At 42.1% G+C, this 22,675-nt stretch overlaps 1 protein-coding gene and 1 long non-coding RNA gene across 4 annotated transcripts in view; one reads left to right on the top strand and one right to left on the bottom strand.

Moving 5' to 3' along the window:
- The window catches only part of MAP3K20 (mitogen-activated protein kinase kinase kinase 20), a 191,822-nt gene extending 186,441 nt beyond the window's left edge, over positions 1 to 5,381 (top strand). For all 3 annotated transcript variants that reach the window (XM_003309428.7, XM_016950051.4, XM_016950052.4), the window contains 2 exons: positions 1,598 to 1,748; positions 3,903 to 5,381. In XM_003309428.7, the coding sequence (XP_003309476.3) occupies positions 1,598 to 1,748; positions 3,903 to 4,603 (852 nt within the window). In that variant the 3' untranslated portion in view covers positions 4,604 to 5,381. The remainder of the gene's footprint in view (positions 1 to 1,597; positions 1,749 to 3,902) is intronic.
- The window catches only part of LOC129143420 (uncharacterized), an 84,768-nt gene extending 65,047 nt beyond the window's left edge, over positions 1 to 19,721 (bottom strand). The window contains exons 1-2 of the long non-coding RNA XR_008546843.2: positions 19,350 to 19,721; positions 9,364 to 9,471 (exon numbers count right to left, since the gene is read on the bottom strand). This is a non-coding gene — a long non-coding RNA (uncharacterized LOC129143420). The remainder of the gene's footprint in view (positions 1 to 9,363; positions 9,472 to 19,349) is intronic.
- Positions 19,722 to 22,675: the final 2,954 nt, after the last annotated feature.

The raw sequence follows: 22,675 nt of genomic DNA on the forward strand, positions 1-22,675 counted from the left end.
TTCCATGTTTTCTGACTATAAAAAACACTTTCTGCGCTTCCCTGGCTACCCTGTTAGCTCCCAGTGGCTGCAGTAAGATGAAGTCCACCTCAAAGAGGACTCTGTGAGTGTGGCATTTTGATGGTTTCCTGGGCTGCCAGGATTTGGCTTTTCAATATTAGAAATACAAACCCTGGGCCAGGCACGGTGGCTCAAGCCTGTAATCCCAGCACTTTGGGAGGCCAAGGCGGGTGGATCACCTGAGGTCAGGAGTTCGAGACTAGCCTGGCCAACATGGTAAAACGTCATCTCTACTAATAATACAAAAATTAGCTGGGCATGGTGGTGCATGCCTGTAATCCCAGCTACTCAGGAGGCTGAGGCAGGAGAATCGCTTGAACCCTGGATGCAGAAGTTGTGGTGAGCTGAGATTGCGCCATTGCACTCCAGCCCAGAAGACAAGAGCAAAACTGTCTCAAAAAAGAAAAAAAAAAGAAAAGAAAAGCAATACGAACTCTGGCCAGTCCACTTATCCAGGCTGGAAGCCAAAAAGTTTTACAGCAGTTATTTATCCTCACCTGCTGGGGTGCACAGGTTGTCAGGGATGAGGCATCTGAGAAGTTATATTACTTGTCAAAGCATTGCTTGCAAGGTGCAAAACCCAAACAAAAGAGGCTGGTTGGTCTTGAGGAACTTGGAAACTAGACTACTCTACAGCCTGTTAACTGGTCCTCACTACCCAGGAAAAGCCCTCTTGTTAGTAATCGGACAATTAGAACAACCAGATTCTACCTCTGCCTGCCTTAGACAGTTTTGGAGACAGCACACCCAGTTCTCTTTTTCTTCTTCTCTCTCCCTCCTCCTCCTTTTTCAGACCCCATGATGATATGCCACTTTTGTCTGGGTTTTTCACTTCAGAGTTTTTTAAAACAGATTTCCCTAACCATATTGAATCCTGGAGACTCTTTAATTGACACTGATTGGTGACAGCTAGTGAGGAGGGAGATTTCAGAACAAGAAAGTAATGTGTCTTGACCTAGTGTCCTCTCCTTTTCCTGGTCCCCATTTCTTACTTCTTGATCCTGTCTCACTTTTGCATCTGAGACCCTTTCCCCTCCGTGCAGGTAATTCACCCCACCACCTTCACTCAGTTTCCTTGATGATCCAAATTCAGTCTTAGGCAAACATGGTGGTCAGATTTTCATTTATTCAACAAAATAGCTGTCATCAAGTACTATAAATACAAGATGTAATTTTTTATTTCTTATTAAACAAAGAGGTAAGTTGAGATTTGTCAAATATAATAAATTCTGGGAAAAGACAACCATATTTTTTAGCTACTATAGTTTACTAAGAAATTTATGTTATAATCCATTAAGGAATAAGTGCTATAACCCACTAAGAAATAAAGTGGTTAAAATTTTTCTTTTCATTGAATTAGCATATTTGGGCCAACTGTTCAGAATATTTTCCTAGTGCATTATGATAGTGTTCTAAGAGGTGAAACTGAAGTGATATAATAACCTGGATGACTTTCTTTCCCATTTTATGTATGTGTGTCTATTTGGTCATATGTTTCTATTTGTCTTTTTTTTGTCTTTTTTGTTTGTTTTACCAGAGTGATGTTAGAACTCCAAAAAGCACTAAACATGTCCATTCGATTCAGTGGAGTAGAACAAAACCTCAGGATGAAGTGAAAGCAGTCCAACTTGCCATTCAGACATTATTCACCAATTCAGACGGCAACCCTGGAAGCAGGTCCGACTCAAGTAAGTTAGTGTTCCCGTATTAGATGTGTGCTAGATTCCAGAAACTTAATTATGACATTTCCAGATGATCTAAAGACTCAGAGGATACCACCTCAATCAGTTAAGATCTATCTTTGAGCTTCGAGTAGCAGAAAACCCAGTTGCAACTGGCTTACTCCAATAATTCCCCAAGTGTGGCCCCAGGACCAGGAGCATCGGGATCACCTGTGAACTTGCTAGAAATCCAGATGCTCAGGCCCAAACCCAGACTTACTGAATCAGAACTCTGGGGATAGGAGCTGCAGTCTGCATTTTAAGGAGCCTTCCCAGTGATTAAGAACAACTCTAAAGTCCTTAAGCCACTGATTTAAACTGTAATAAAATGTATTATCTTCCATAACAAGAAGCCCAGAGGTAGGGCAGGCTCCAGGTGCAGTAAGATAAGCTGGCTCAACCATATTCAGAGAGTGGAATGAACCTTCCCTTCTTTCTGCACTGCCATGCTCAATAGGCTGCCTTTGCCCTCGGCTCCTCTCCTGTTTACAGTCATCACACAAAGATATCACAATGCCCAGAGGAAATAACGGGTTAGGTCCCTACCTGTTCTTATATATAGGAGTAAGGAAAACTTTTCTAGAAACCCCCAACAGACTACCCGTCAGCAATTCTGCTTTGGCCAGAATGGAGCAACCTGTCCGTTCCTAAACGTAGCATGAGCACATCTGACTTAAACTAATTAAAGTCGATCCCTGGAGCCAGAATGCAGTCAACTCTCCTGATCACGTGGCTACATGGAGGGGGATGGAGACGGAGCAAAATCAGGGTTCTATTGGAAGCCAAAATTCCAGACAAGTCAAGGCGAGGAAAGAAGGCATTGTGATTCTGTATGCTACTGCTCATGTGAAGTATCTGAAGTAGTCAAAGTCACAGAAACAGGAAGTAGAAGACAGTTAACAAGTGGCGGTCAGGGGGCAGGGGAGAAGGGAGGGGAAATGGAGAAAGAGGAAGGTAGAGATTAGTGGGTATAGAGTTTCAGTGTTGCAAGATGAAACAATTACAGAGATCTGCGCAACAATGTGAATATACTAACACTACTGAACTAGAGGCTTAAAAATGGCTAAGATGGAAAATGTGGTTTTTACCACAATAAAATACACACATACACACAATAACAACAACAAAAGAAGGCATTGTGATGGACTGAAGCCTGGGAGGAGTCTCTGGAATTGTCTGGACAAGTCACTCACTTCAGAGCTCGGGGTCACCTGTGCCCAGGCAGTGAGGAGACAGAGACATGTGCATGCTCTGATACTCTCCACGCGCGCTATCTGCATGAGCAGGGGGTGGAGTAGCTGAGGAAGCTGAGGCTGGAAGGACCACCCAGGAACTCTAGAACATGGGTAACGTTGTTCAGGCTCGGGGGAAAACAGAAAAGATCTCAGGTGTGAGGAACTTGCTTATTCACTGAAATACAGCTTACTAAATGGTTCTTGTTAATTCACCATTTTCTTTTACCTTAACTTCTTCCTATTTGCCAATGCAGCTTCATTTTTTTATGCTGAAAATACTTCTTATTCCTGAGCCTCAGGATCTCTCCTGCGGACACACGAACGGTCTTTCTTCCAAACAATCTCTAGCTGTCTCAACCTTCGGAACCTCATTTCTCTTATCTGCATTTAGGGTCCTTGAGGTTTTAAAAATGCAGGTTGCAAAACAAACCTTTTGTTTACTAAACATGCCCCTGCCACCTGAACATACTTTCTAGAAGTAACAACACAACTATGTAGGAAGAAGATGGGATTTAGATGCAGAAGGACTTGGTATTATTGACTGAGTGATCTTGGGCAAGTCATTTGACCTCTCAAGCTTCCTCATTTATAGAATAAAACTATTAGTGTTTACCTAAGAAGATTACTGAGAGGATTAAATGAGATAGTGTAAGTAAAGCCCATGGAACAATGCCAAGCACATAGCATATACTGAATAAGTGTAAATGTCCTTATTTTTTAAAGTATTTGTAATAAAGGAAATGTCCTTATACGTAGCCTAGAATTTCTATGAATGGTAAAGCTTAGAGCATCCCAAACAGCCCTGAATTATCCTAAGACAGGCGTATGAATTAGACACGCAGCTTTAGTGTGGCTTAAAACATGCTCATTTCCATTTCTCCCGCAGGTGCTGATTGCCAGTGGTTAGATACTCTGAGGATGCGGCAGATTGCATCCAACACTTCTTTACAGCGTTCCCAGAGCAATCCTATTCTGGGGTCACCATTCTTCTCACACTTTGATGGCCAGGATTCCTACGCTGCTGCTGTGAGACGGACCCAGGTGCCCATTAAGTATCAACAGATTACACCTGTGAACCAGTCCAGAAGCTCTTCTCCTACTCAGTATGGACTGACCAAAAACTTCTCTTCCCTACATCTCAACTCTAGGGACAGTGGCTTTTCCAGTGGCAATACTGACACCTCTTCAGAGAGGGGTCGATACTCAGACAGAAGCAGGAACAAATATGGACGTGGTAGTATATCACTCAATTCTTCTCCTAGAGGAAGATACAGTGGAAAGAGTCAGCATTCCACTCCTTCAAGAGGAAGATACCCTGGAAAGTTCTACAGGGTTTCTCAGTCAGCACTCAATCTTCACCAGTCGCCTGACTTCAAGAGAAGCCCCAGGGACCTCCACCAACCCAACACCATACCAGGGATGCCTTTGCACCCTGAGACTGACTCAAGAGCCAGTGAAGAGGAGAGCAAAGTCAGCGAAGGGGGCTGGACAAAAGTGGAATACCGGAAAAAGCCCCACAGGCCATCTCCCGCCAAAACCAATAAAGAGAGAGCCAGAGGGGACCACCGTGGATGGAGAAACTTTTGATGAATTGAACTACATAGCTTTTCTAAGCAGGTTAAAAAAAAAAAAAAAAGAAATGTAATGGTTTTTGATAATATGATCCCTTCAGATTGAATTAACGAAAAGACAACGCTTCCAGTTTTTGGATTGGGAAATACCTTCTAATTGAGACTATAGCCAAACCAGGGCCAAAATTATGGATATTGGTCACCCAGTGATCATAACTAGGCTTGAAAATCACTACACATATTTTCTGCCTTGAGTGAACATTTTTAGAGGAAAGGTTATGCCATCTTTTTACCCTAACCACTGATATTCTGGTTAGCAGGGCCAGGACAAGGGGAAGGAAAATGAGGTCAACCAAAAAATCAAATTTTTAGGAAAAGATAAGATGAATGTTACTGATTTTTCCTTTTGGCTGAGGCTGCAATATGGCCTGGCAAGGCACTGTTACTGATCTTGTCTTTAACATTTTGATATTTTGTTCATCATAATTTTTGCTTTTGTTTTATTTTTTTAAATATTGCATTAAAATATCATTTAGCTTGATTATCGAGTTTTTTGGTTTGAGGTTTTTTGTTGCTTCTTTTTTCTTTTCTTTCCCCCTCTTTTTTTTTGGATGTCCCCTTAAATTTTGTGCCCAAGGCAGGTACCTCACTCATCTCATCCTTGGCTCAGCCCTGCTGGTTAGTATTTAGTATTTATTTTAGTAAGATATTTGTGTCTGTATGATGGTCAGAGTTGAACTGATCTGGCTTGTCATTTTTCAGTAATAAAAAAAGTTACTGAATTTAATGTTGAATATGATGCATATCTCATTCATTATGATTTATCAGAAACCAAAGATTTAAATTGCCTAGATTTGTGGTTCTTTCTCTTCCTAAGTTCCCAGGGACTGCTTTCAAATACTATTTTCTAAATTTCACCAAAGGAGCAAAGAGGATAAAACATCACTCCATAAAGGCCTCTTGGGATGTCAGAAATCTAAAATCTAAAAGAAAACAGACACAGAGCAAGACAATAACATCACAAGCTAAAAGCCAGAGAAATTTAAAATTACCAACATCCTTGTTGGAGTAAGACAGTAAATATCAGCCTTGCAGCAAGACAGCTCTGAGCAGCTGCGGGCAAAGAGGTAAACCGGTGGGGGTGCAAGGAGACTGTCTGCAGCTTAGGGCAGAAATGGTGGGATCCAACTTGTGAAATGCTTCATGTTTTACAAACCAAAAAGTCAGGTAGCAACAAACTTATTATATGTCAAATCAATAAATGTTACTTTCAATATTCTGAGATTCTGTTCAGCATTCACTAACCCTGTTTAGCATTCACTAAGCCCTACATAGACTCAGTGCTCTGTAGAAATCCAGAGGACACTCTTCTAATTCTGTGGGTTTGAATTCTTTTTTAAAAGAAGCTGGTCATCAGAGTACATGCATTTGTTCTCAGGGTAGCTCCCCTGCTGTGTGTGATACATTACTTGAGGCCTGGTGGGGAAAACTGTATTTCGGTAGCATTAAAGTCAAGGTGGGTGGGGCATGGTGGCTCACGCCTGTAATCCCAACACTTTGGGAGACTGAGGCAGGAGGATTGCTTGAGCCCAGGAGTTCAAGACCAGCCTGGGTCACCAGCCTATCTGGGTCAGATAGGGAGACACCATCTCTACAAAAAAATACAAAAATTAGTTGAGCATGGTGGCATTTGCTTGTAGTCCCAGCCACTCAGGAGACTGAGGCAGGAAGATCACTTGAGCCTGGCAGGTCAAGGCTGTAGTGAGACGTGACTACACTGCAGTCTGGGCAACAGACCAAGACCCTGTCTCAATCAATCAATCAATCAATACTAAAGTCAAAATTATAGGAAATGACATTTACAAGGGAAGTTGTCATCACCTAAACATTGATTCAACAACTTGATTTTATAAAGTTTTATTGGGTGCCAAATGTATTTACAAGCAAAAGCAATGGGAATGGTGTAATCAGTTAGTGAGGGCCTCTTTTCCATCATGTGTAACCAACTTCTAAGGTTTTCAGCTCCACCATGATTCTTTCTCATGAAGCTATCAAGCACAGCCTGTTTTCAATTATTTTTGCTTTTTGTCCTTCATTTAAATTTAAAGTAGACTAATGCAAAATATGCTATCTTAATATCATGCTGTTTCTAAATAAGCAATAAAATATTTTCTGTGATCAGAATTTTTGGATAAATAGATGAACAGTCTTGACCGAGTCACTCTGAAAGGAACACAAAGTATGGCCTTAATTGTGAAACAAAATTTGCATTCTGGGGAATTGCTGAAGAGTCTAGTTTAAAAGGCACTATGCAGATCGTTGCTAGTTTCATGCCACTTTCTTCCATCTTGCTTTCTTCGGTTATGGGGTAGGGAATCCAAGCTGGTAATAAAATAACTCAATGATCTCAGCCCTATTTAGTGCAGTCAGTGACTGCAAAGAGGTTATTCCACCAGCCCACAAAACTGACCACTTTGTAATATCTCATGGAAAAATACTTGTCAGCATCAATGCTCCCAGTCAAAATCAGAGTAAGAACATCTGCAGTCTGCTTCTTGACTGTAAAGAAATAATAAGTTGGATGTTCTCTCTATTTTTTTCTTTTCCTAATAATGCTTATTCACCAAAAGTCACTTGCCAGGTTGAAAGATCAATGTAAGTCAAGAGCAAAGCAGGGATTAACAGGACTTTTTTTTCCCCATAAAAATAAATTAGTAGCCAACAATGAGAAACTATTAGTTGCAAGGAGTGAGGTGGTTAAGAACAAAAAAAAAGAAGAAGAAAATAAAAAGGAAAGGGATATTATTCTAGGATTAGGAGAAAAAAATTATAGTAGAAACAAATCGAAAGAGTATATCTTGGACAGGGAACCTCTAAATGTGGAGATTTTCCCTAAATAGGCTTCAGAGCTAGTTTGGAAGTGCCAAGTCTACACTGGTTGCTACCATCGAGGCAGTCTTTAGTCCAGGCAAGGCCCAGACAAAGCAGGATGTTTAGCTCCTTGCACAGTCACCACATTAGCAATACCATGGACCTAGGCTGAATAACTGGATAATCCCAAATCTGTCTAGGAGAACTGGAGATTTTTTTTTTAATCAAGGACTACTTCTGAAAGAAATACAATTAGCAATTGTTTTCAGCCAATTTATAATGAATATAGCTCATAAAAATAAAAAGTATAATATTTAAAACTATTTACAGTAAAATTCAGAACAGTAAAATCTGACCTGGGAAAATTAGGTAAGAAACAGTAACTATAAACGAAAACTCACAGTGGCAGAAGCTATAATTGGTAATGTGCAGTATGAATAACAACAAAAAATTGATATGCAAATCTTCATTGTAAAATTAAAATTGAAAATAATTGATTCCATGGGAAAAAATCAGTACAATAAAAAATTTGGCCAGGTGCAGTGGCTCACACCTGTTATCCCAGCACGTTGGGAGGCTGAGGCAGGAGGATCCCATAAGCCCAGGAGTTTGAAACATGAGCAACATAATAAGACCCTGTGTCTACAAAATATACAAAAATTTTCGAGGTGTGCTGGCACATGTCTGCAGTCCCAGCTACTGGGAAGGCTGAGATGGGAGGAGCTCTTAAGCCCAGGAGGCTAAGGCTGTAGTGAGCCAAGATCATGCCACTGCACTCCAGCCTGGGTGACAGAGTGGGAACTTGTCTCAAAAAAATAATACACAAATGGGAAACAGCATTATGTTGGATAGGAAACCAATCAGGAAATTAAATTGACATGACATTCATTCCATGAAATGCTTTCTTGACAAAAACATTTCTCAATATTTATATAATTCCGATCAAAATGTTTTATGTATAAGTAAAGTCAAAATGTCTCCAGGATCAAAACAGTAGGGTCAGAATCTCCAATAGTTCAAAATGGCAGGGTCAAAACATCCTGGATACACCTCAAGGCATTCTGACTTAACTGCAACTTTTCCAATTCAGTTGTACCAAAATATTTTATATTTGATAAGCTTTTTAAGTACCTTCTCTACAATTTATCCTTTCACTTCAACAAGTTGGTACAGATGTGCTATGCTTCTACAACTCTGGTTCTCAGAAACTACTCAATTTTAAGATGTCATGATGTAGCTGTGCCACCTTGTTCAGGATGTAACCTCCCTGAAATTTTAAATTATAGAGACTGCACTTAGGAGGTGTATCAGCTCTCTTGCCATCATTGGATCTGAGAAACTACAGTGAAGCTGGGGTGCCCTGGGGAAATTAGAGCGAAAGACCTGGACTCAGCTTCTTACTATTTGCTGTTATTGGAACTGGCTTATGAGATTGCTAAAGTGGAAAAAGTGCCAAATGGAGGGTCAAAACTGTCAAGGCTTTAGTGTACCAGCTGACCAAATAATGCATGACCGAACCAACAGAGTTACAGAATGAAGAAGATTTATAACCTCATAGTTCATTCAACACTAAAATCAAGATTCAGTTTCTATAACCAATGTCCCATTACTCAAATCTACCAGAGAAACTCCTTGCCTACCACCACCCTGATGAAACTTACTCAGCTTTCAGGGTCCTGCTGAAGTCCTGCCTCCCTGGAGACCTCCCCAACAGCTCCAGCCACTTCTCCATTCTGCTCCTCTCCAAGGCCCTTTATCACACACTCTCTTGCAGCGTTACTTCACCCTGACAAACCCACTCCCTTGCAGGTGCTCTGTGAGTACAGTGCAGTGCTGCCCAAGAACTTGACAATAAGGGAAATAAGACTAAGCTCTGAGAATTAATTGATGAAATGGTTACAATACCTCCCAGGCATGGAAACGTGCTGCAGGTACCAAGCAATCCAAAGAGAGCATGGGTCTTTCAGAGGCTGTGGTGAGTTGGAACAGCCAAAGCTGGTCGTCAATGGAAGCCTAGAAGAACGCAATCCACAAAGGAAAAGGTTAGCCATACTGGGCAAGCAAGACTTTCATGCAGGGCACGACCTGCCCAATCTCAGGTAGTGGCCCTGTAAACTAGATAATATTGTCCAGCATAATCCCTCCCAAAGTGATGTGAGAATCCATTCAGCCTGAGAAATATGTACCTGGTGTCGAGATGGTGCTATAACCCCGCTCCTCTGAACCTCTTTTGCATCATCCCCACAGTGAAGCAACCACACATCACACAGCAGCCACACTGAATTAGCTGCCAAACCCTCCTTTGTCTTCAAAACTTTGTACTCCTTCTCTCCCCCTACCCCCGATCCAGCTGCCCCTGTATTGTCTGCTTAAGTCACCTTTCAGCTCTCTGCTGAGACATTACCATCTCCGGGAAACCTTTCCAGATCCCCGTGTCTGAGTTAGGCCCGCCCTTGTGACTCACATAGCAACTTTTGGTTACTCAATCATATTTATCCCCCTCTATTGTAATAAATCTCCCAAGATTTGCTCCTCTATATGCCTCACTGGACTATCGGCTTCATGAAAGCAGGATTGTGCCTATCTTGATCCCCTGTGTATCTCCAATACATAGTTGATAATCTTTCTCCAATACATAGTTGATACTCTATTTGCTGAATGGATTAATTAACTTATTAATCAGGCTAACACACATCAAATCATCTAAATTCTTGTTCTAATTTCTTGTTCATTAAGTGACCTTAACAGAAGTCTCCAATCCAGCTAGGAGTTAGGTCTAATGTTGAAATAATTACCATTCTAATTTTATACATCACTCTCCTGTGAGCTTTGCTAACGTGAGTTGGCCCCTAAGTACAACTCTGAGACATTGATTAAGATTTGGAGTGTATTACTGAGAGCAGATTCTGGGTAGCCAAAGACCCCAAGGGAAGGGCCAGTCTATTTTTCCTAAGAAGCCCCTTGTATCATAGTGAACTGTGCTCATTTTCCATTTTGAATTTTGACACCTAGCATAGCACTATAAATGCAAGTTCTCAATAAACACCTGTCATAGGAATAAAAAAGAATAGAAATATTATGTATGTTCACAAATAGTCGTGTGTGACTCTACTTATAGATAAAATATTTTGATCTGAATTATATAAATATTGAGAGATGTTTTTGTCAAGAAAGCATTTCATGGAATGAATGTCATTATGTCAATTTAATTTCCCGATTAGTGTGAAATTCGCACATAGATATGTGTGAAATTCACACACAGTCGTGTGAATGTCCTTTTGGACATTCATACAATCTCACTATTTGGCTTTCCTTTTCAGAGGCCCAAAGTTCTTTTTAATGAATATGAATTGTTTCTGATCCTAGTGCCCTCTACAGTCCTGCTGTGACTGCTTCTAAAAGTACACAAAGCTTTACTGAAAGTCTGACCTGGCAGTTTTCCTTTCCTTTCTCTTACCCAAAGACACCAGCACCCTCATTAGTTGCCAGATGATGCCTCTTCTGGCTGAGACTGGAGGATGCTTTGTGTTGGTGCGGGGACAATTCAAGATTTGTCAGCTGGTAGTGGCTGATTATCAAGATGTCCAAACTGGCTCCTTTGCTATGTGTAAGCAATTTAATTTTGTGCCTAATTTTAATCTGCAGTGTACTGTATGTCTGCATCTGCTGTGTTAAAGCATTCATTAGCATTTAAAGGGGGAGCTGATGGTATTGATCACTCTTATTAAAAGTAAAAACAATAATGTAGCAGTAACTGATGAGCATTCTCTTCAACCACTGAAGTCACAGCCAAAGCTTATGTACTCAAAACACTGGCAGAAACAGAAAATGCGATGTTAAAGCAAGAATACAAGGGGCATCTGTTATAGGCATTTATAGTTGACTACCACCCACTCAACCCCCAGCTTCCCAGATTATAAGCTTCTTGAAGGTAGGAAACTTTATTACTGAATTTCTATCACTTGGCTCAGAGTAAGTTTTCAATAAATTTTCGGATGAATGACTAAATTAAAGAAGGAAGGTGAGGCCGGGGCGGTGGCTCACACTTGTAATCCCAGCACTTTGGGACGCTGAGGCAGGTGGATCACCTGAGATCAGAAGTTTGAGACCAGCCTGGCCAACATGGTAAAACCCTGTCTCTACTAAAAATACAAAAATTAGTCAGTCATGGTGGTGGGTGCCTGTAATCCCCACTACTCTGGAGGCTGAGGCAGGAAAAACACTTGAACCAGGGAGGCAGAGGTGGCAGTGAGCCGAGATCGCACCATTGCACTTCAGCCTGGGCAACAAGAGCAAAACTCCATCACAAAATAAATAAATAAATAAATAAATAAAAAGAAGGTGAAAAAAAATCAATGCATGTTATATAAACACTCAACAAGAACAACTATATTTTTCTTACAGACAGCATAATAGCTATGTAATACTATGTAACAAATCACCCCAGAACTTAGTGGTTTAAAATAAGAACAAGCATTTACTATCTCACAGTTCTTGTGGGTCAGGAATTCAGGAGTGGCTTAGCTGGCTGGTTCTGGGTTGGGTTTCTAATTAAGTGTCAATCAAGACACTGACTGGAGCCACATTCATCTGAAGGCTTGACTGGGGCTGGAGAATCTGCTTCCAAGATGGTCCTCTCAAGAGTGTGCTGGTGTTCTTAGGAGGCATCAGCTCCTCCCCACGTGGACCTCAATGTGGGAGGACTGCACAAGGGTACAAACACCAGGAAGTGAGAATTATTGAGGGCAGGGGCTGTCATCTCATAGGCTTGCAACCACAGGCACCAGTTAAATCTCTGGCCTCCCCATTGTAATTTGGTGTCTTCTTTTCTAAGCTTTGCTGTTTCTGCTTGTTTCACGTTTTCCCAACCTAAAATCTGGACCTGAGCATAGTTCAACTGAGTGTTAGAGCAGGAAGGCATCTTGAAGACCATTTACAGAAGTTCAATGTGCTCATTTTGCAGATAAAGAAACCAAAGCCTGTGGGGTTCTGAAGCACCTGCCCCATCACTCAGCCAGCTATGGGCAAAGGCAGAGCTCAAGGCTACCCAGCTCTGGCTCTTCTCTGTTCTCATTGAAGCTTATGCCTTGTGAAATGTTTAATCTCCAGTAAAAATAGTGTTCATGAGGTCCATCAGCTGTAAGTTAATGCTTTTGTTATGGTACAGTTGAATTTTCTTGGGTCTCCATAAACAGCGGGAAGAGTCTTCATGAATTAGTAGATGAGTAAATGCTTCTAAAAGCAAGACATTAAGGCAATTACATTTCTTCTTTCCTTCACCAGGCCTGTGTTGGTTTCCTCCGGATTTCATGGTGCTATAGAGAGATTATGTGTTTTATGGAATAAATATTTCTAACAAAGTCGTCTTTAAAATAAGTTTTAATGCTCAATTCAGTCAAGCAAACATTAGCTGACACCCACTGGGTGTTAGGTATCAGCCTTGCATTCTCTCTGGTTTCCATTGTTAATTCAGGAACAAGTCTCAGAGGTAAGGAGAATTATTTCCCTATTGACCTAACTGGAAACTTGGAAAGAAAGAAATTGAAACATAAAATGGTAAAAGAAAAAGCATTTATTTTGTGGAACAGGAATAATTTGTTCCCCACTCCTTTGCCGTTCTTTGGTTCCTTCTGCATTCCTCTCCACTCTCCACTCCCCCTTCCCCTGTTTGCACTTCATCCTTGCCTGAGGGACCTGAGGCTCTGAACCTGAAGTTCTCGGGACTTAGCCTACTCTATTATTCTTTGTTTTTGTCTTAAAAATGTCTAACAATCACTAGCTCCTGCATTTAATATAACATACTCAATGATGACCTTTCCTTAAATTTGAGCCATTTTAGCAAATCACTATCTTATTTTATCAAAGGCTCAAAATAAGTTTACCAAAAATAAGAGCTCTATTAATCCAACACCAGATGGTTGTTATGAACTGGATGTTTGTCCTCCCACAAATTCCTATGTTAAAACCCTAATCTCCAATGTGACAGTATTTGAAGATGGGGCCTGTATTGGTCCATTCTCACACTGCTATAAAGCACTACCTGAGACTGGGTAATTATAAAGGAAAGAGGTTTAATTGGCTCAGAGTTCTGCAGGCTTAACAGGAAGCATGGCTAGGAAGTCTCAGGAAACTTAAAATCATGGCAGAAGGCAACGGGGAAGCAGGCACCTTCTTCACAAAGCAGCAGGAGGGAATGTAAGCAAGAATGAGGAAGTGCCACACTTTAAAACCATCAGCTCTCTTGAGAACTCACTCACTATCATGAGAACAGCATGGGAGAAACCATCCCCACGATCCAATCACCTCTCACCCAGTCCCTCCCCTGACATGTGGGGATAACAATTCGAGATGAGATTTGGGTGGGGACACCGAGCCAAACCATATCAGGGGCTTTTGGAGTAATCAGCTTACGAGGGTGGCGCCCTCATGATGGAATTAGTATCCCATAAGGAGAGTCATGAGAGATGAGAGAGCTTCGTTCCTCTCCCTTACTCTCCTCTCCCTTACTCTCCTCTCCCCTTCCCTCCTCTCCTCTCCTACATGAGGATACAGCAAGAAGATGGCAGCCTGCAACCCAGAAGAGGGCCCTAACCAGAACCCAATCATGCCTGATCTGACTTCCCAGCCTCCAGAACTGTGAGAAATAAATTTGTGTTGAGACAAGACACCCAGTCTATGGTAATTTGTTAAAACAGCTCAAACTGACTAAGACATTCGGCAATTTTCAGAAGTCCCATTCTTCTTTACCAATACAGATGAAGTTCCAAGGAAACTCAAAAGGAAATCAACAATATCTGCTTGGTTATGTTGGGTTTTTCGAGACAGGATTTCAGTCTGTCACCCAGGCTGAGTGCAGTGGTGCAATCAGAATTGATTACAGCCTTGACCTCCCAGATTCCAGCGATCCCCCTTCCTCAGCCTCCTGTGGAGCTGAGACTACAGGTACACACCACTACACCTGGCTAATTTTTTTTTTATTTTTTGTAGAGATGAGAGGTTGCCCAGGCTGGGGTCTCAAACTCCTGGATGCAAGTGATCCTTCCACCTTGGCCTCCCAAAGTGCTGGAATTACAGGCATGAGCTGCCACACCCAGCTTCACCTGCTTGTTTTAATGAGGTTTCTCTGTAAGAAACAGTCTCATTCTATCTAGTTCAAACACAATTGAATTTTCTGTAGCGTAGTATAAAACATATCATGGAAAGAATGATTATGATTAGAGTTAACATTTATTGAGTATTCATTATGTATGTGCCAAGCCTGGCTCTAAAACCTTTCCTCATTTAATCTTCACACCAACCCAATGAGGTAGAGTCTATTATCATCCCCATTTTACAGTTGAGGAAACTGAGACATAGAGAAATTAGCTATTTGCCCAAGGCAGTCCAAGAAATGGAACTGTAATAGGGTAGAACCCCATAAAGACTGGAGCTGGAGATGGTTCAGAATGTAAGGTGGCTCTAGCGGCAGATCCTTGCCCTTGTGCTCTGCCATTAATGTGATTCCACTACCCCCACAGAGCTGCTGCTTTCCATGCCACCACCATCTGATCTTCACTGCTCTCCCTCCTTCAGCTTGCAGCCACAGGCTTCCCATCCTTGCTGCTAGTTCCTGAACTTTTAGCTGCAGCTCCCACCTTTAACCAGTAAAACCTTCAAGCCTTCCATATTTCTTGTTTCAAAGTGCCAAGAGAGTCTATTTGGCCCAGCTCATATTTTTTAAACAGACCACAGAGGTTGCGGGTTGCTCAGCAGACCCTATGTTGGGTAGGTGTCCATTCCTGGTCTTGTCAGCTGTGGCCCATAAAGAGCAGAGTACGAGAATAGCAAATGATATAAAGCATGGCTATTTAGGCTACAAGGGCCTGCAGGTGCAATAATTTCTCTTAGAACAGAGTAAGGGCATAACCTTTTCAGCACATTGTTATTCTCTAGTGATTAATTTACACAGTTTGCTACAAGGGCATATTTCGACAAATTTGCTGAATTTAATGTCTATTTTTATGTGGCACTTATAAGAACTGTACCAGGAAAATTATGCAGATAAAAATCTCTGCTTTTTAAGAAAGATCGGATCAGATAATTTTATATACCAAAGTGTAATCAATTTAAACCAGTATTAAACTGAGTACCTACTATGTGTAAGTTATCATTGAGGACAGACTTTTTTTTTTTTTCCATACAGGATCTCACTCTGTCACCCAGGCTGGAGTGCAGTGGTGCCATAATGGCTCACTGCAGCCTCAACCTCCCAAACTCAAGCTATCTTCCCACCTCAGTCTCCCCAGTAGTTAGGACTACAAGCACTCACCACTAAACCTGGCTAATTTTTGTGTTTTTTTGTAGAGACAGGGTTTTGCCATGTTGCCCAGGCTGGTCTTGAACTCCTGGGCTCAAGTAATCCACCTGCCTTGGCCTCCCAAAGTGCTGGGATTACAGGCATGAGCCACCGTGCCTGGCCAACAGAATTATTATTATTATTTTTTTTTTTTGAGATGGAGTCTTGCTCTGTCATCCAGGCTGGAGTGCTGCAGCACAATCTTGACTCACTGCAGCCTCCACCTCCCGGGTTTCAGCAATTGTCCTGCTTCAGCCTCCCAAGTAGCCGGGATTACAGGCGTGTGCCACCATGCCTGGCTAAGACTCTTTTTAAGAGTAAGAATTAGGCCAGGGACGGTAGCTCATACCTGTAATCCCAGCACTTTGGCAGGCCAAGGCGGGTGGATTGCTTGAGGCCAGGAGTTCGAGACCAGCCTGGCCAACGTGGCAAAACTGCATCTCTACTAAAAATACAAAATTAGCCATGCATGGTGGCACGTGCCTGAAATACCAGCTTCTTGGGAGGCTGAGGTATGAGAATTGCTTGCACCCAGGAGGCAGAGATTGCAGTCAGTCAGGATCATGCTCTGCACTGCAGCCTGGATAACAAAGCAAGACTCTGTCTCAAAGGAAAAAAAATAAAATAAAATAAGAAATACAGTTTGTAGAATTTTAGGGATCACTTAGTTCAGTGTTCCTTAAACTGAGATCAGACGTGTTCTAAAGGTCACACATTCTGTAAGAAATGTTTTAAAGTTTTGTGTTCGTATTTCCAGAACAATCTAAAAAATTAGTATGAATGTATTCTGGAGCATCCATGTGGCCACCTCAAAACTATACACTGCCATGCAAATTATTAAGTGAGTCTGGGTTTTTCTTAATGCCAAATAGTATTAATATTACTCTTGGTGGGCTAAAAATACAAGGGGAAATTTTAAACACACATGAAATGCATTTATGCCAAAGCTCACTGCATGTAGTAGTTTGGTTTCCCAGTAATTGGAACACAGAAAAACGATGACAGAATTGAGTAGGTGAAGACACCGTATTCATGATGGGAACAACAATTTTGCTCTAAAAAACATCCCATTTCATATCCAATTAATGCTATTAAGTTTGATTTTGTTTATATTCAGTTTGTAAGTCTGTGAGAGATGTATATAGTTGAATGACAACTCTCAGGAAAGAGGTTTCTGCTTTTTGGAGTGGTGGTTTTCTTTTAAGTAACATCATAACCAAAGTAATTGAGTAACCCTAGGAGAATCTCATAATTCTTTTCCTTTAAAAGGATGCCATACATTACTCAAGTTTGAGAAATGCTGATTTAAGTCAACCCTACTGAGTTTTAGATGGTAGCCACAGGGCCTAAAATAAGCTACAATTAAATCATAGTTACAATTACTACTACTACTGAAAATGGGAGAGAAGAAAAAAACAGGAAAAAGACATCAGAAAGTGACCAGTAAGATGATCAAGATAGGCACGGTAAACAACCCTGTGAACTAATACTTAAGACAGGGACTGTAACTTCTTCATCCCAAGTGCCCAGAATGTTAGATCCTCTGTTAAGTGGTAGTAAACTCAAGTGCCCAAGACCACGCAAGGTGGAGACAGAGTCAGAACTGGAGTTTTAGACCTGTATTCTCTCAACTCCACTCCCAGAGCCTTTAAACACCTGCCTGCCCGGATTACCTAACTGTCATCACTTTCTCATTTCTTTTTCCTGCCTTTTTTCTTTCCTCAGTTCTCAGTAGTAATAATAAATTTAACTATATAGCTAACTCTGTGCCAAGTGCTTTAAAAACATGATCTTGTGCGATGTTTAATTAGACTCCGCAAATCCTGGATTGTCTTTATTTTTGTTTTCTTTGCAATTTTGTTTTTCCCATGTCTTCGTCTTGAAGTTTCTCGAGCTAGGCGGCTTTTCAAGCTGAATGGCTGCCGGTGTTCCTGAAGGGTGTGCACTTTCAACCTGAATTAGGCCATTGTGCCTATTATTGGGATCACGAATTAATGATACTTGTCCGTCGTTATCTTGAGAGCTTTTTGTTGTCCTTAAAGACAGTTCATTTTGCTTGCTATTGTGACTGTGACAATTTGGTTCTCAGTAAAAGACAGTTTACATGCGAGTGGAAACCTTTGTGTTTTGTAGTGTTCTGCTATGAGTTCTGTTTTCCTCAGCCAAGTTCCCTGAAAGAAAACACCCTTCCTGTTCTCCCCTCAATCCATTATTTCTACCGTGACAGGTTTCTCAAGCAAACAGGAAAACCATCAAATGTAACAAACCTTTTTCTTTATATAGCGCTTCACAGCCGAGCACAGAGGCTGGCCCCCATAACAGGCAACATTACCACCTTAGTTGAACACCGTTATCTCTGTTCTACAGAGGTGAAAAGATTTCCCTGGTGGTATTAGAAAAATCTAAGAGTGCTGTCCAAATTTTAATGCAGAAGAACCAAAGTTTAGTCTTTTATCCAGATCACTGTGGTCCCGTGTACATCATCCTTGCAAGACTGATTCCATTTATAGCTATAGAAAGATAAAAATGAGCATTCTATTCAACCTGCAGGGCCGTAATCAGACTGTGCTAGGTCCTGCTGCTACAAAAAGACAGCACTTGGCTTCCCTGAGTGGGAAATTAGCACGAACTCCATTAGTTTGTGTTTTATAAAGACAGGAACATTTCCCCTAATACATATCTTAAAAGAGAATTTCTCAAAAGATAGCTATTCCCCCCAGCCCTGCTACCAATCACTCTGTTATAGTGGGATGGATATCTCAAGTTTTATTAACAAGCTATTTTACTAAATAAAGCCTAGGTAAAAGATACACTCGTTCTGAGCTCCCTAAAAAGTTGGTGTTGTATCAATGCTGGAAAGAGTGACTGACTAAACATTGATTCTAGTTTTTTGTTTGGTTTGGTTTTGAGACCGAGTCTCGCTCTGTCGCCCACGCTGGAGTACAGTGGCGTGATCTCAGCTCACTGCAACCTTCACCTCCCTGGTTCAAGCGATTCTCATCCCTCAGCCTTCCGAGTAGTTGGGACTACAGGGGCCTGCCACCATGCCTGACTGATTTTTGTATTTTTAGTAGAATCGGGGTTTTGCCATGTTGGCCAGGCTAGTCTGTAACTCCTGACCTCAAATGATCCACCCACCTTGGCCTTCCAAAGTGCTGGGATTACAGGTGTGAACCACCGCGTCCAACCTGATTCCAATTTTAAAAGAAATGATTAAGAACAAAGACAACAAAGAAAACCAATCATAACTGGCACACACACTCTTCTTAAAATTGCTATTCCTGAGTTTGCTGCAGCATGTGGAAACCAAAACATTACCATTAATAGACAAGGAAAGGAAAATAATCCCAATCCTTTCTGCACTTGCAGAGTTTGACCTTTAACAGAGTCAGAACTGGGTTGAAGGTAAGGAGAAGCCAACATTAGCTCAGCTGGTTGTCAGACCCACCACTGAAAAGTACTGGCTCCTTTACCATAGTGAATAGCTTCTCTGACAAAATTAGGGTCTTTGGCAGGGGTGGGGGGCACTATTTTATTTTTATTTTTATTTACTTACTTATTTTTGAGACAGGGTTTCACTCTGTCACCCAGGCTGGAGTGCAATGATGCATTTGTGTCCGGAATTGGTGGGTTCTTGGTCTCTGCGACTTCAAGAATGAAGCCGCGGACCCTCGAGGTGTTACAGTTCTTAAAGGCGGCGTGTTAGGAGTTTGTTCCTTCTGATGTTCAGCTGTGTTTGGCGTTTCTTCCTCCTGGCGGGCTGGTGGTCTCGCTGGCTCAGAAATGAAGCTGCAGACCTTCTCCGTGAGTGTTACAGCTCACAAAAGCAGTGCGGACCCAAAGAGTGAGCAGCAGCAAGATTTACTGCAAAGAGTAAAAAACAAAGCCTCCACAGCGTGGAAGCAGACCCGACCAAGTTGCCACTGACGGCTGGGGGAGGGCAGCCTGCTTTTATTCCCTCATCTGGCCCCACCCACGTCCTGCTGATTGGTCCATTTTACAGAGAGCTGACTGGTCTGTTTTACAGAAAGCTGATTGGTCCGTTTTGACAGGGTATTGCTTGGTGCGTTTTACAGTCCCTGAGCTAGACACAAAAGTTCTCCAAGTCCACCCTAGATTAGCTAGACACAGAGCACTGATTGGTGCATTTACAAACCTTGAGCTAGACACAGGGTGCTGATTGGTGTGTTTACAAACATTGAGCTAGACACAGAGTGCTGATTGGTGTATTTAAAATACCTTAGCTAGATATAAAGATTGTCCAAGTCCCCACCAGATTAGATAGATATAGAGTGCTGATTGGTGCATCCACAAACCTTGAGCTAGATACAGAGTGCTGATTGGTGCATCCACAATCCCTTAGCTAGACATAAAGGTTCTCCAAATCCCTACTAGACTCAGGAGTCCAGCTGGCTTCACCTAGTGGATCTCGCACAGGGGCCACAGGTGGAGCTGCCCACCAGTCCCGCACCGTGCACCCGCACTCCACAGCCCTTGGGCAGTCGATGGGACCGGGGGCTGTGGAGCAGGGGGCGGTGTTCGTCTGGGAGGCTCGGGCTGCGTAGGAGCCCACGGCAGCAGGGAGGCTCAGGCATGGTGGGCTGCAGGTCCCGAGCCCTGCCCCATGCAGAGGCAGCTGAGGCCCGACAAGAATTCCAGCGCAGCCCCGGTGAGCTGGCACTACTGGGGGACCTGGCACACCCTCCGCAGCTGCTGGCCCGGGTGCTAAGCCCCTCACTGCCCGGGGCCGGCAGCGCGGCCGACTGCTCCGAGTGCGGGGCCCACTGAGCCCACGCCCACCCAGAACTCACGCTGGCCCGCAAGTGCTGGATGCAGCCCCAGTTCCCACCCACGCCTCTCCCTCCACACCTCCCCGCAAGCTCAGAGAGCCGGCTCCGGCCTTGGCCAGCCCAGAGAGGGGCTCCCACAGTGCAGTGGTGGGCTGAAGGGCCCCTCAAGCACAGCCAGAGTGGGCACCGAGGCCCAGGAGGCACCGCAAGCGAGGGGTGCAAGGGCTGCCAGCACACTGTCACCTCTCGCCTTCACAGCTCACTGCAGCCTCAGCCTCCCGGGCTCAAGCCTCAGCCTCCCAGGCTCAAGCCTCAACCTCCTGAGCTCAAGCAATCCTGTCACCTCAGCCTCCCAAGTAGCTGGAGCTACAGGCAGGCACCACTACGCTCAGTTAATTTTTGTATTTTTTATAGAGACACGGTTTCACCATGTTGCCCAGGCTTGTCGCAAATTCCTGAACTCAAGCAATCTGCCCGCTTTGGCCTGCCAAAATGCTGGGATTACAGGCATAAGCCGCCATGCCAAGCTTTTTTTTTTTTTTTTAAGTTTGTTCTGGTGATATTTTATCTTCTCCTTACCTGAGAAAGAAGAATACTCAGTAATTATTTCACTATGCTTACTAATTGTTTCACTAATAATTCACTAATTATTTTAGATTTGCTCCAAAATAAAAGTAAGATAAGTATCTTTAAAAGAATAAAGTGTATCTATGTAAAGTGCTCCATTCACCTGGCTCTTGTCATCATAACGTAGCTGTTATTATGGTATTTGATGTTGTTGTTACTAGCATATTATTATATCTTAAAATTCAAAATAAAATGGTCAGGCCTGAGACAGAAATAGTAAGGCTCTAAACCAGCTTTCACTAGCAAAACAAGCATTTTTGCTTTGCTCTTTTTGTTAATCATCTTTGTTTAAACCATTCTCCCCAACCCTTTTCTGTTTTGTTTTTAAATTGCCTTATGCGGAGCTTGCAGTGAGCTGAGATCATGCCACTGCACTCCACCCTAGGTGACAGAGCTGGACTCCATCTCAAAAAAAAAAAAAAATTGCCTTATGGGTAATAACTGTGTTTGTAGTGGATCAATATTAAAATTCCTTAAAATATTATAATCTAGTAAGCTTACTCCCAAAATAAATATACCTATTGTCTTCAGGCTTTGGCTACTGTAAAAGGATTGTATGTCAGGGACTTAGTTGTACAAGTTTACATGTTCGTAAACATTAAACACTATGGTGACTTAGTAAATTGAATAAAATTCTGTAAATTTTTAATGGATCCCCAAGATTCCAATCTGATATTATTACATTATTACTTTTTAGTCAAGTTAAAAAAAAAAAAGTGTGTGTGTGAGTGTGAAAACAAAAGTCTGGAAGGATATACAATAGAATATTAATTTTGTTTATCTCTGGGTGGTGAGAGAGCAGCTGTGTATTTTTTCTTGTTTTGCCTATTTGTCTAATATGTCAAAAATGAGCATGAATTGCTTGTCTTTTTTCAGTTAAAAAATGTATTTCTGGCTGGATGTGGTGGCTCACACCTGTAATCCCAACACTTTCGGAGGCTGAGACAGGAGGATCGCTTTAGGCCAAGAATTCCAGACCAGCCTAGGCAATGTAATGAGACCCTATCTCTACAAAAAATAAAAATAAAAAAATTAACTATATTTCTGTTAATATTATAATCTAATATATTTAGATAAACCTTCAAAAGAGAGCTTTCTACCTCCTTGGCCCAGTGGATTCTTTTGGTATCTCCCTACCCTCTGAAGGAATCACAACAGTTATCCATGAGAGTCTTTGTTGTCAGCACCCCTAATTCTAGCCAGGCATTTTCAAGGGGGTATCCAATAAGCCCTAGCACAAATCTGTACCACTGCTAGTAAAAAAAACCCTCTGAGTTTTTGTTCTATCAGATGTGAGCTGACAATTTCATCTTTGAGATTAAGGCAACCCTACATTTTAACACATCACTTAGGAGCTGTATGGAGTAGGACATACTTTCCCAATCTGTGAAATGGGGACAAGGATATTTACTTCACAGGAGAGTTATGAGTGTTAGGGACAATGAGTGTAAAACTCTGAACAAAG

Source organism: Pan troglodytes, chromosome 13 (assembly GCF_028858775.2).
Source record: "Pan troglodytes isolate AG18354 chromosome 13, NHGRI_mPanTro3-v2.0_pri, whole genome shotgun sequence".
NCBI classification, from domain to species: domain Eukaryota; kingdom Metazoa; phylum Chordata; class Mammalia; order Primates; family Hominidae; genus Pan; species Pan troglodytes.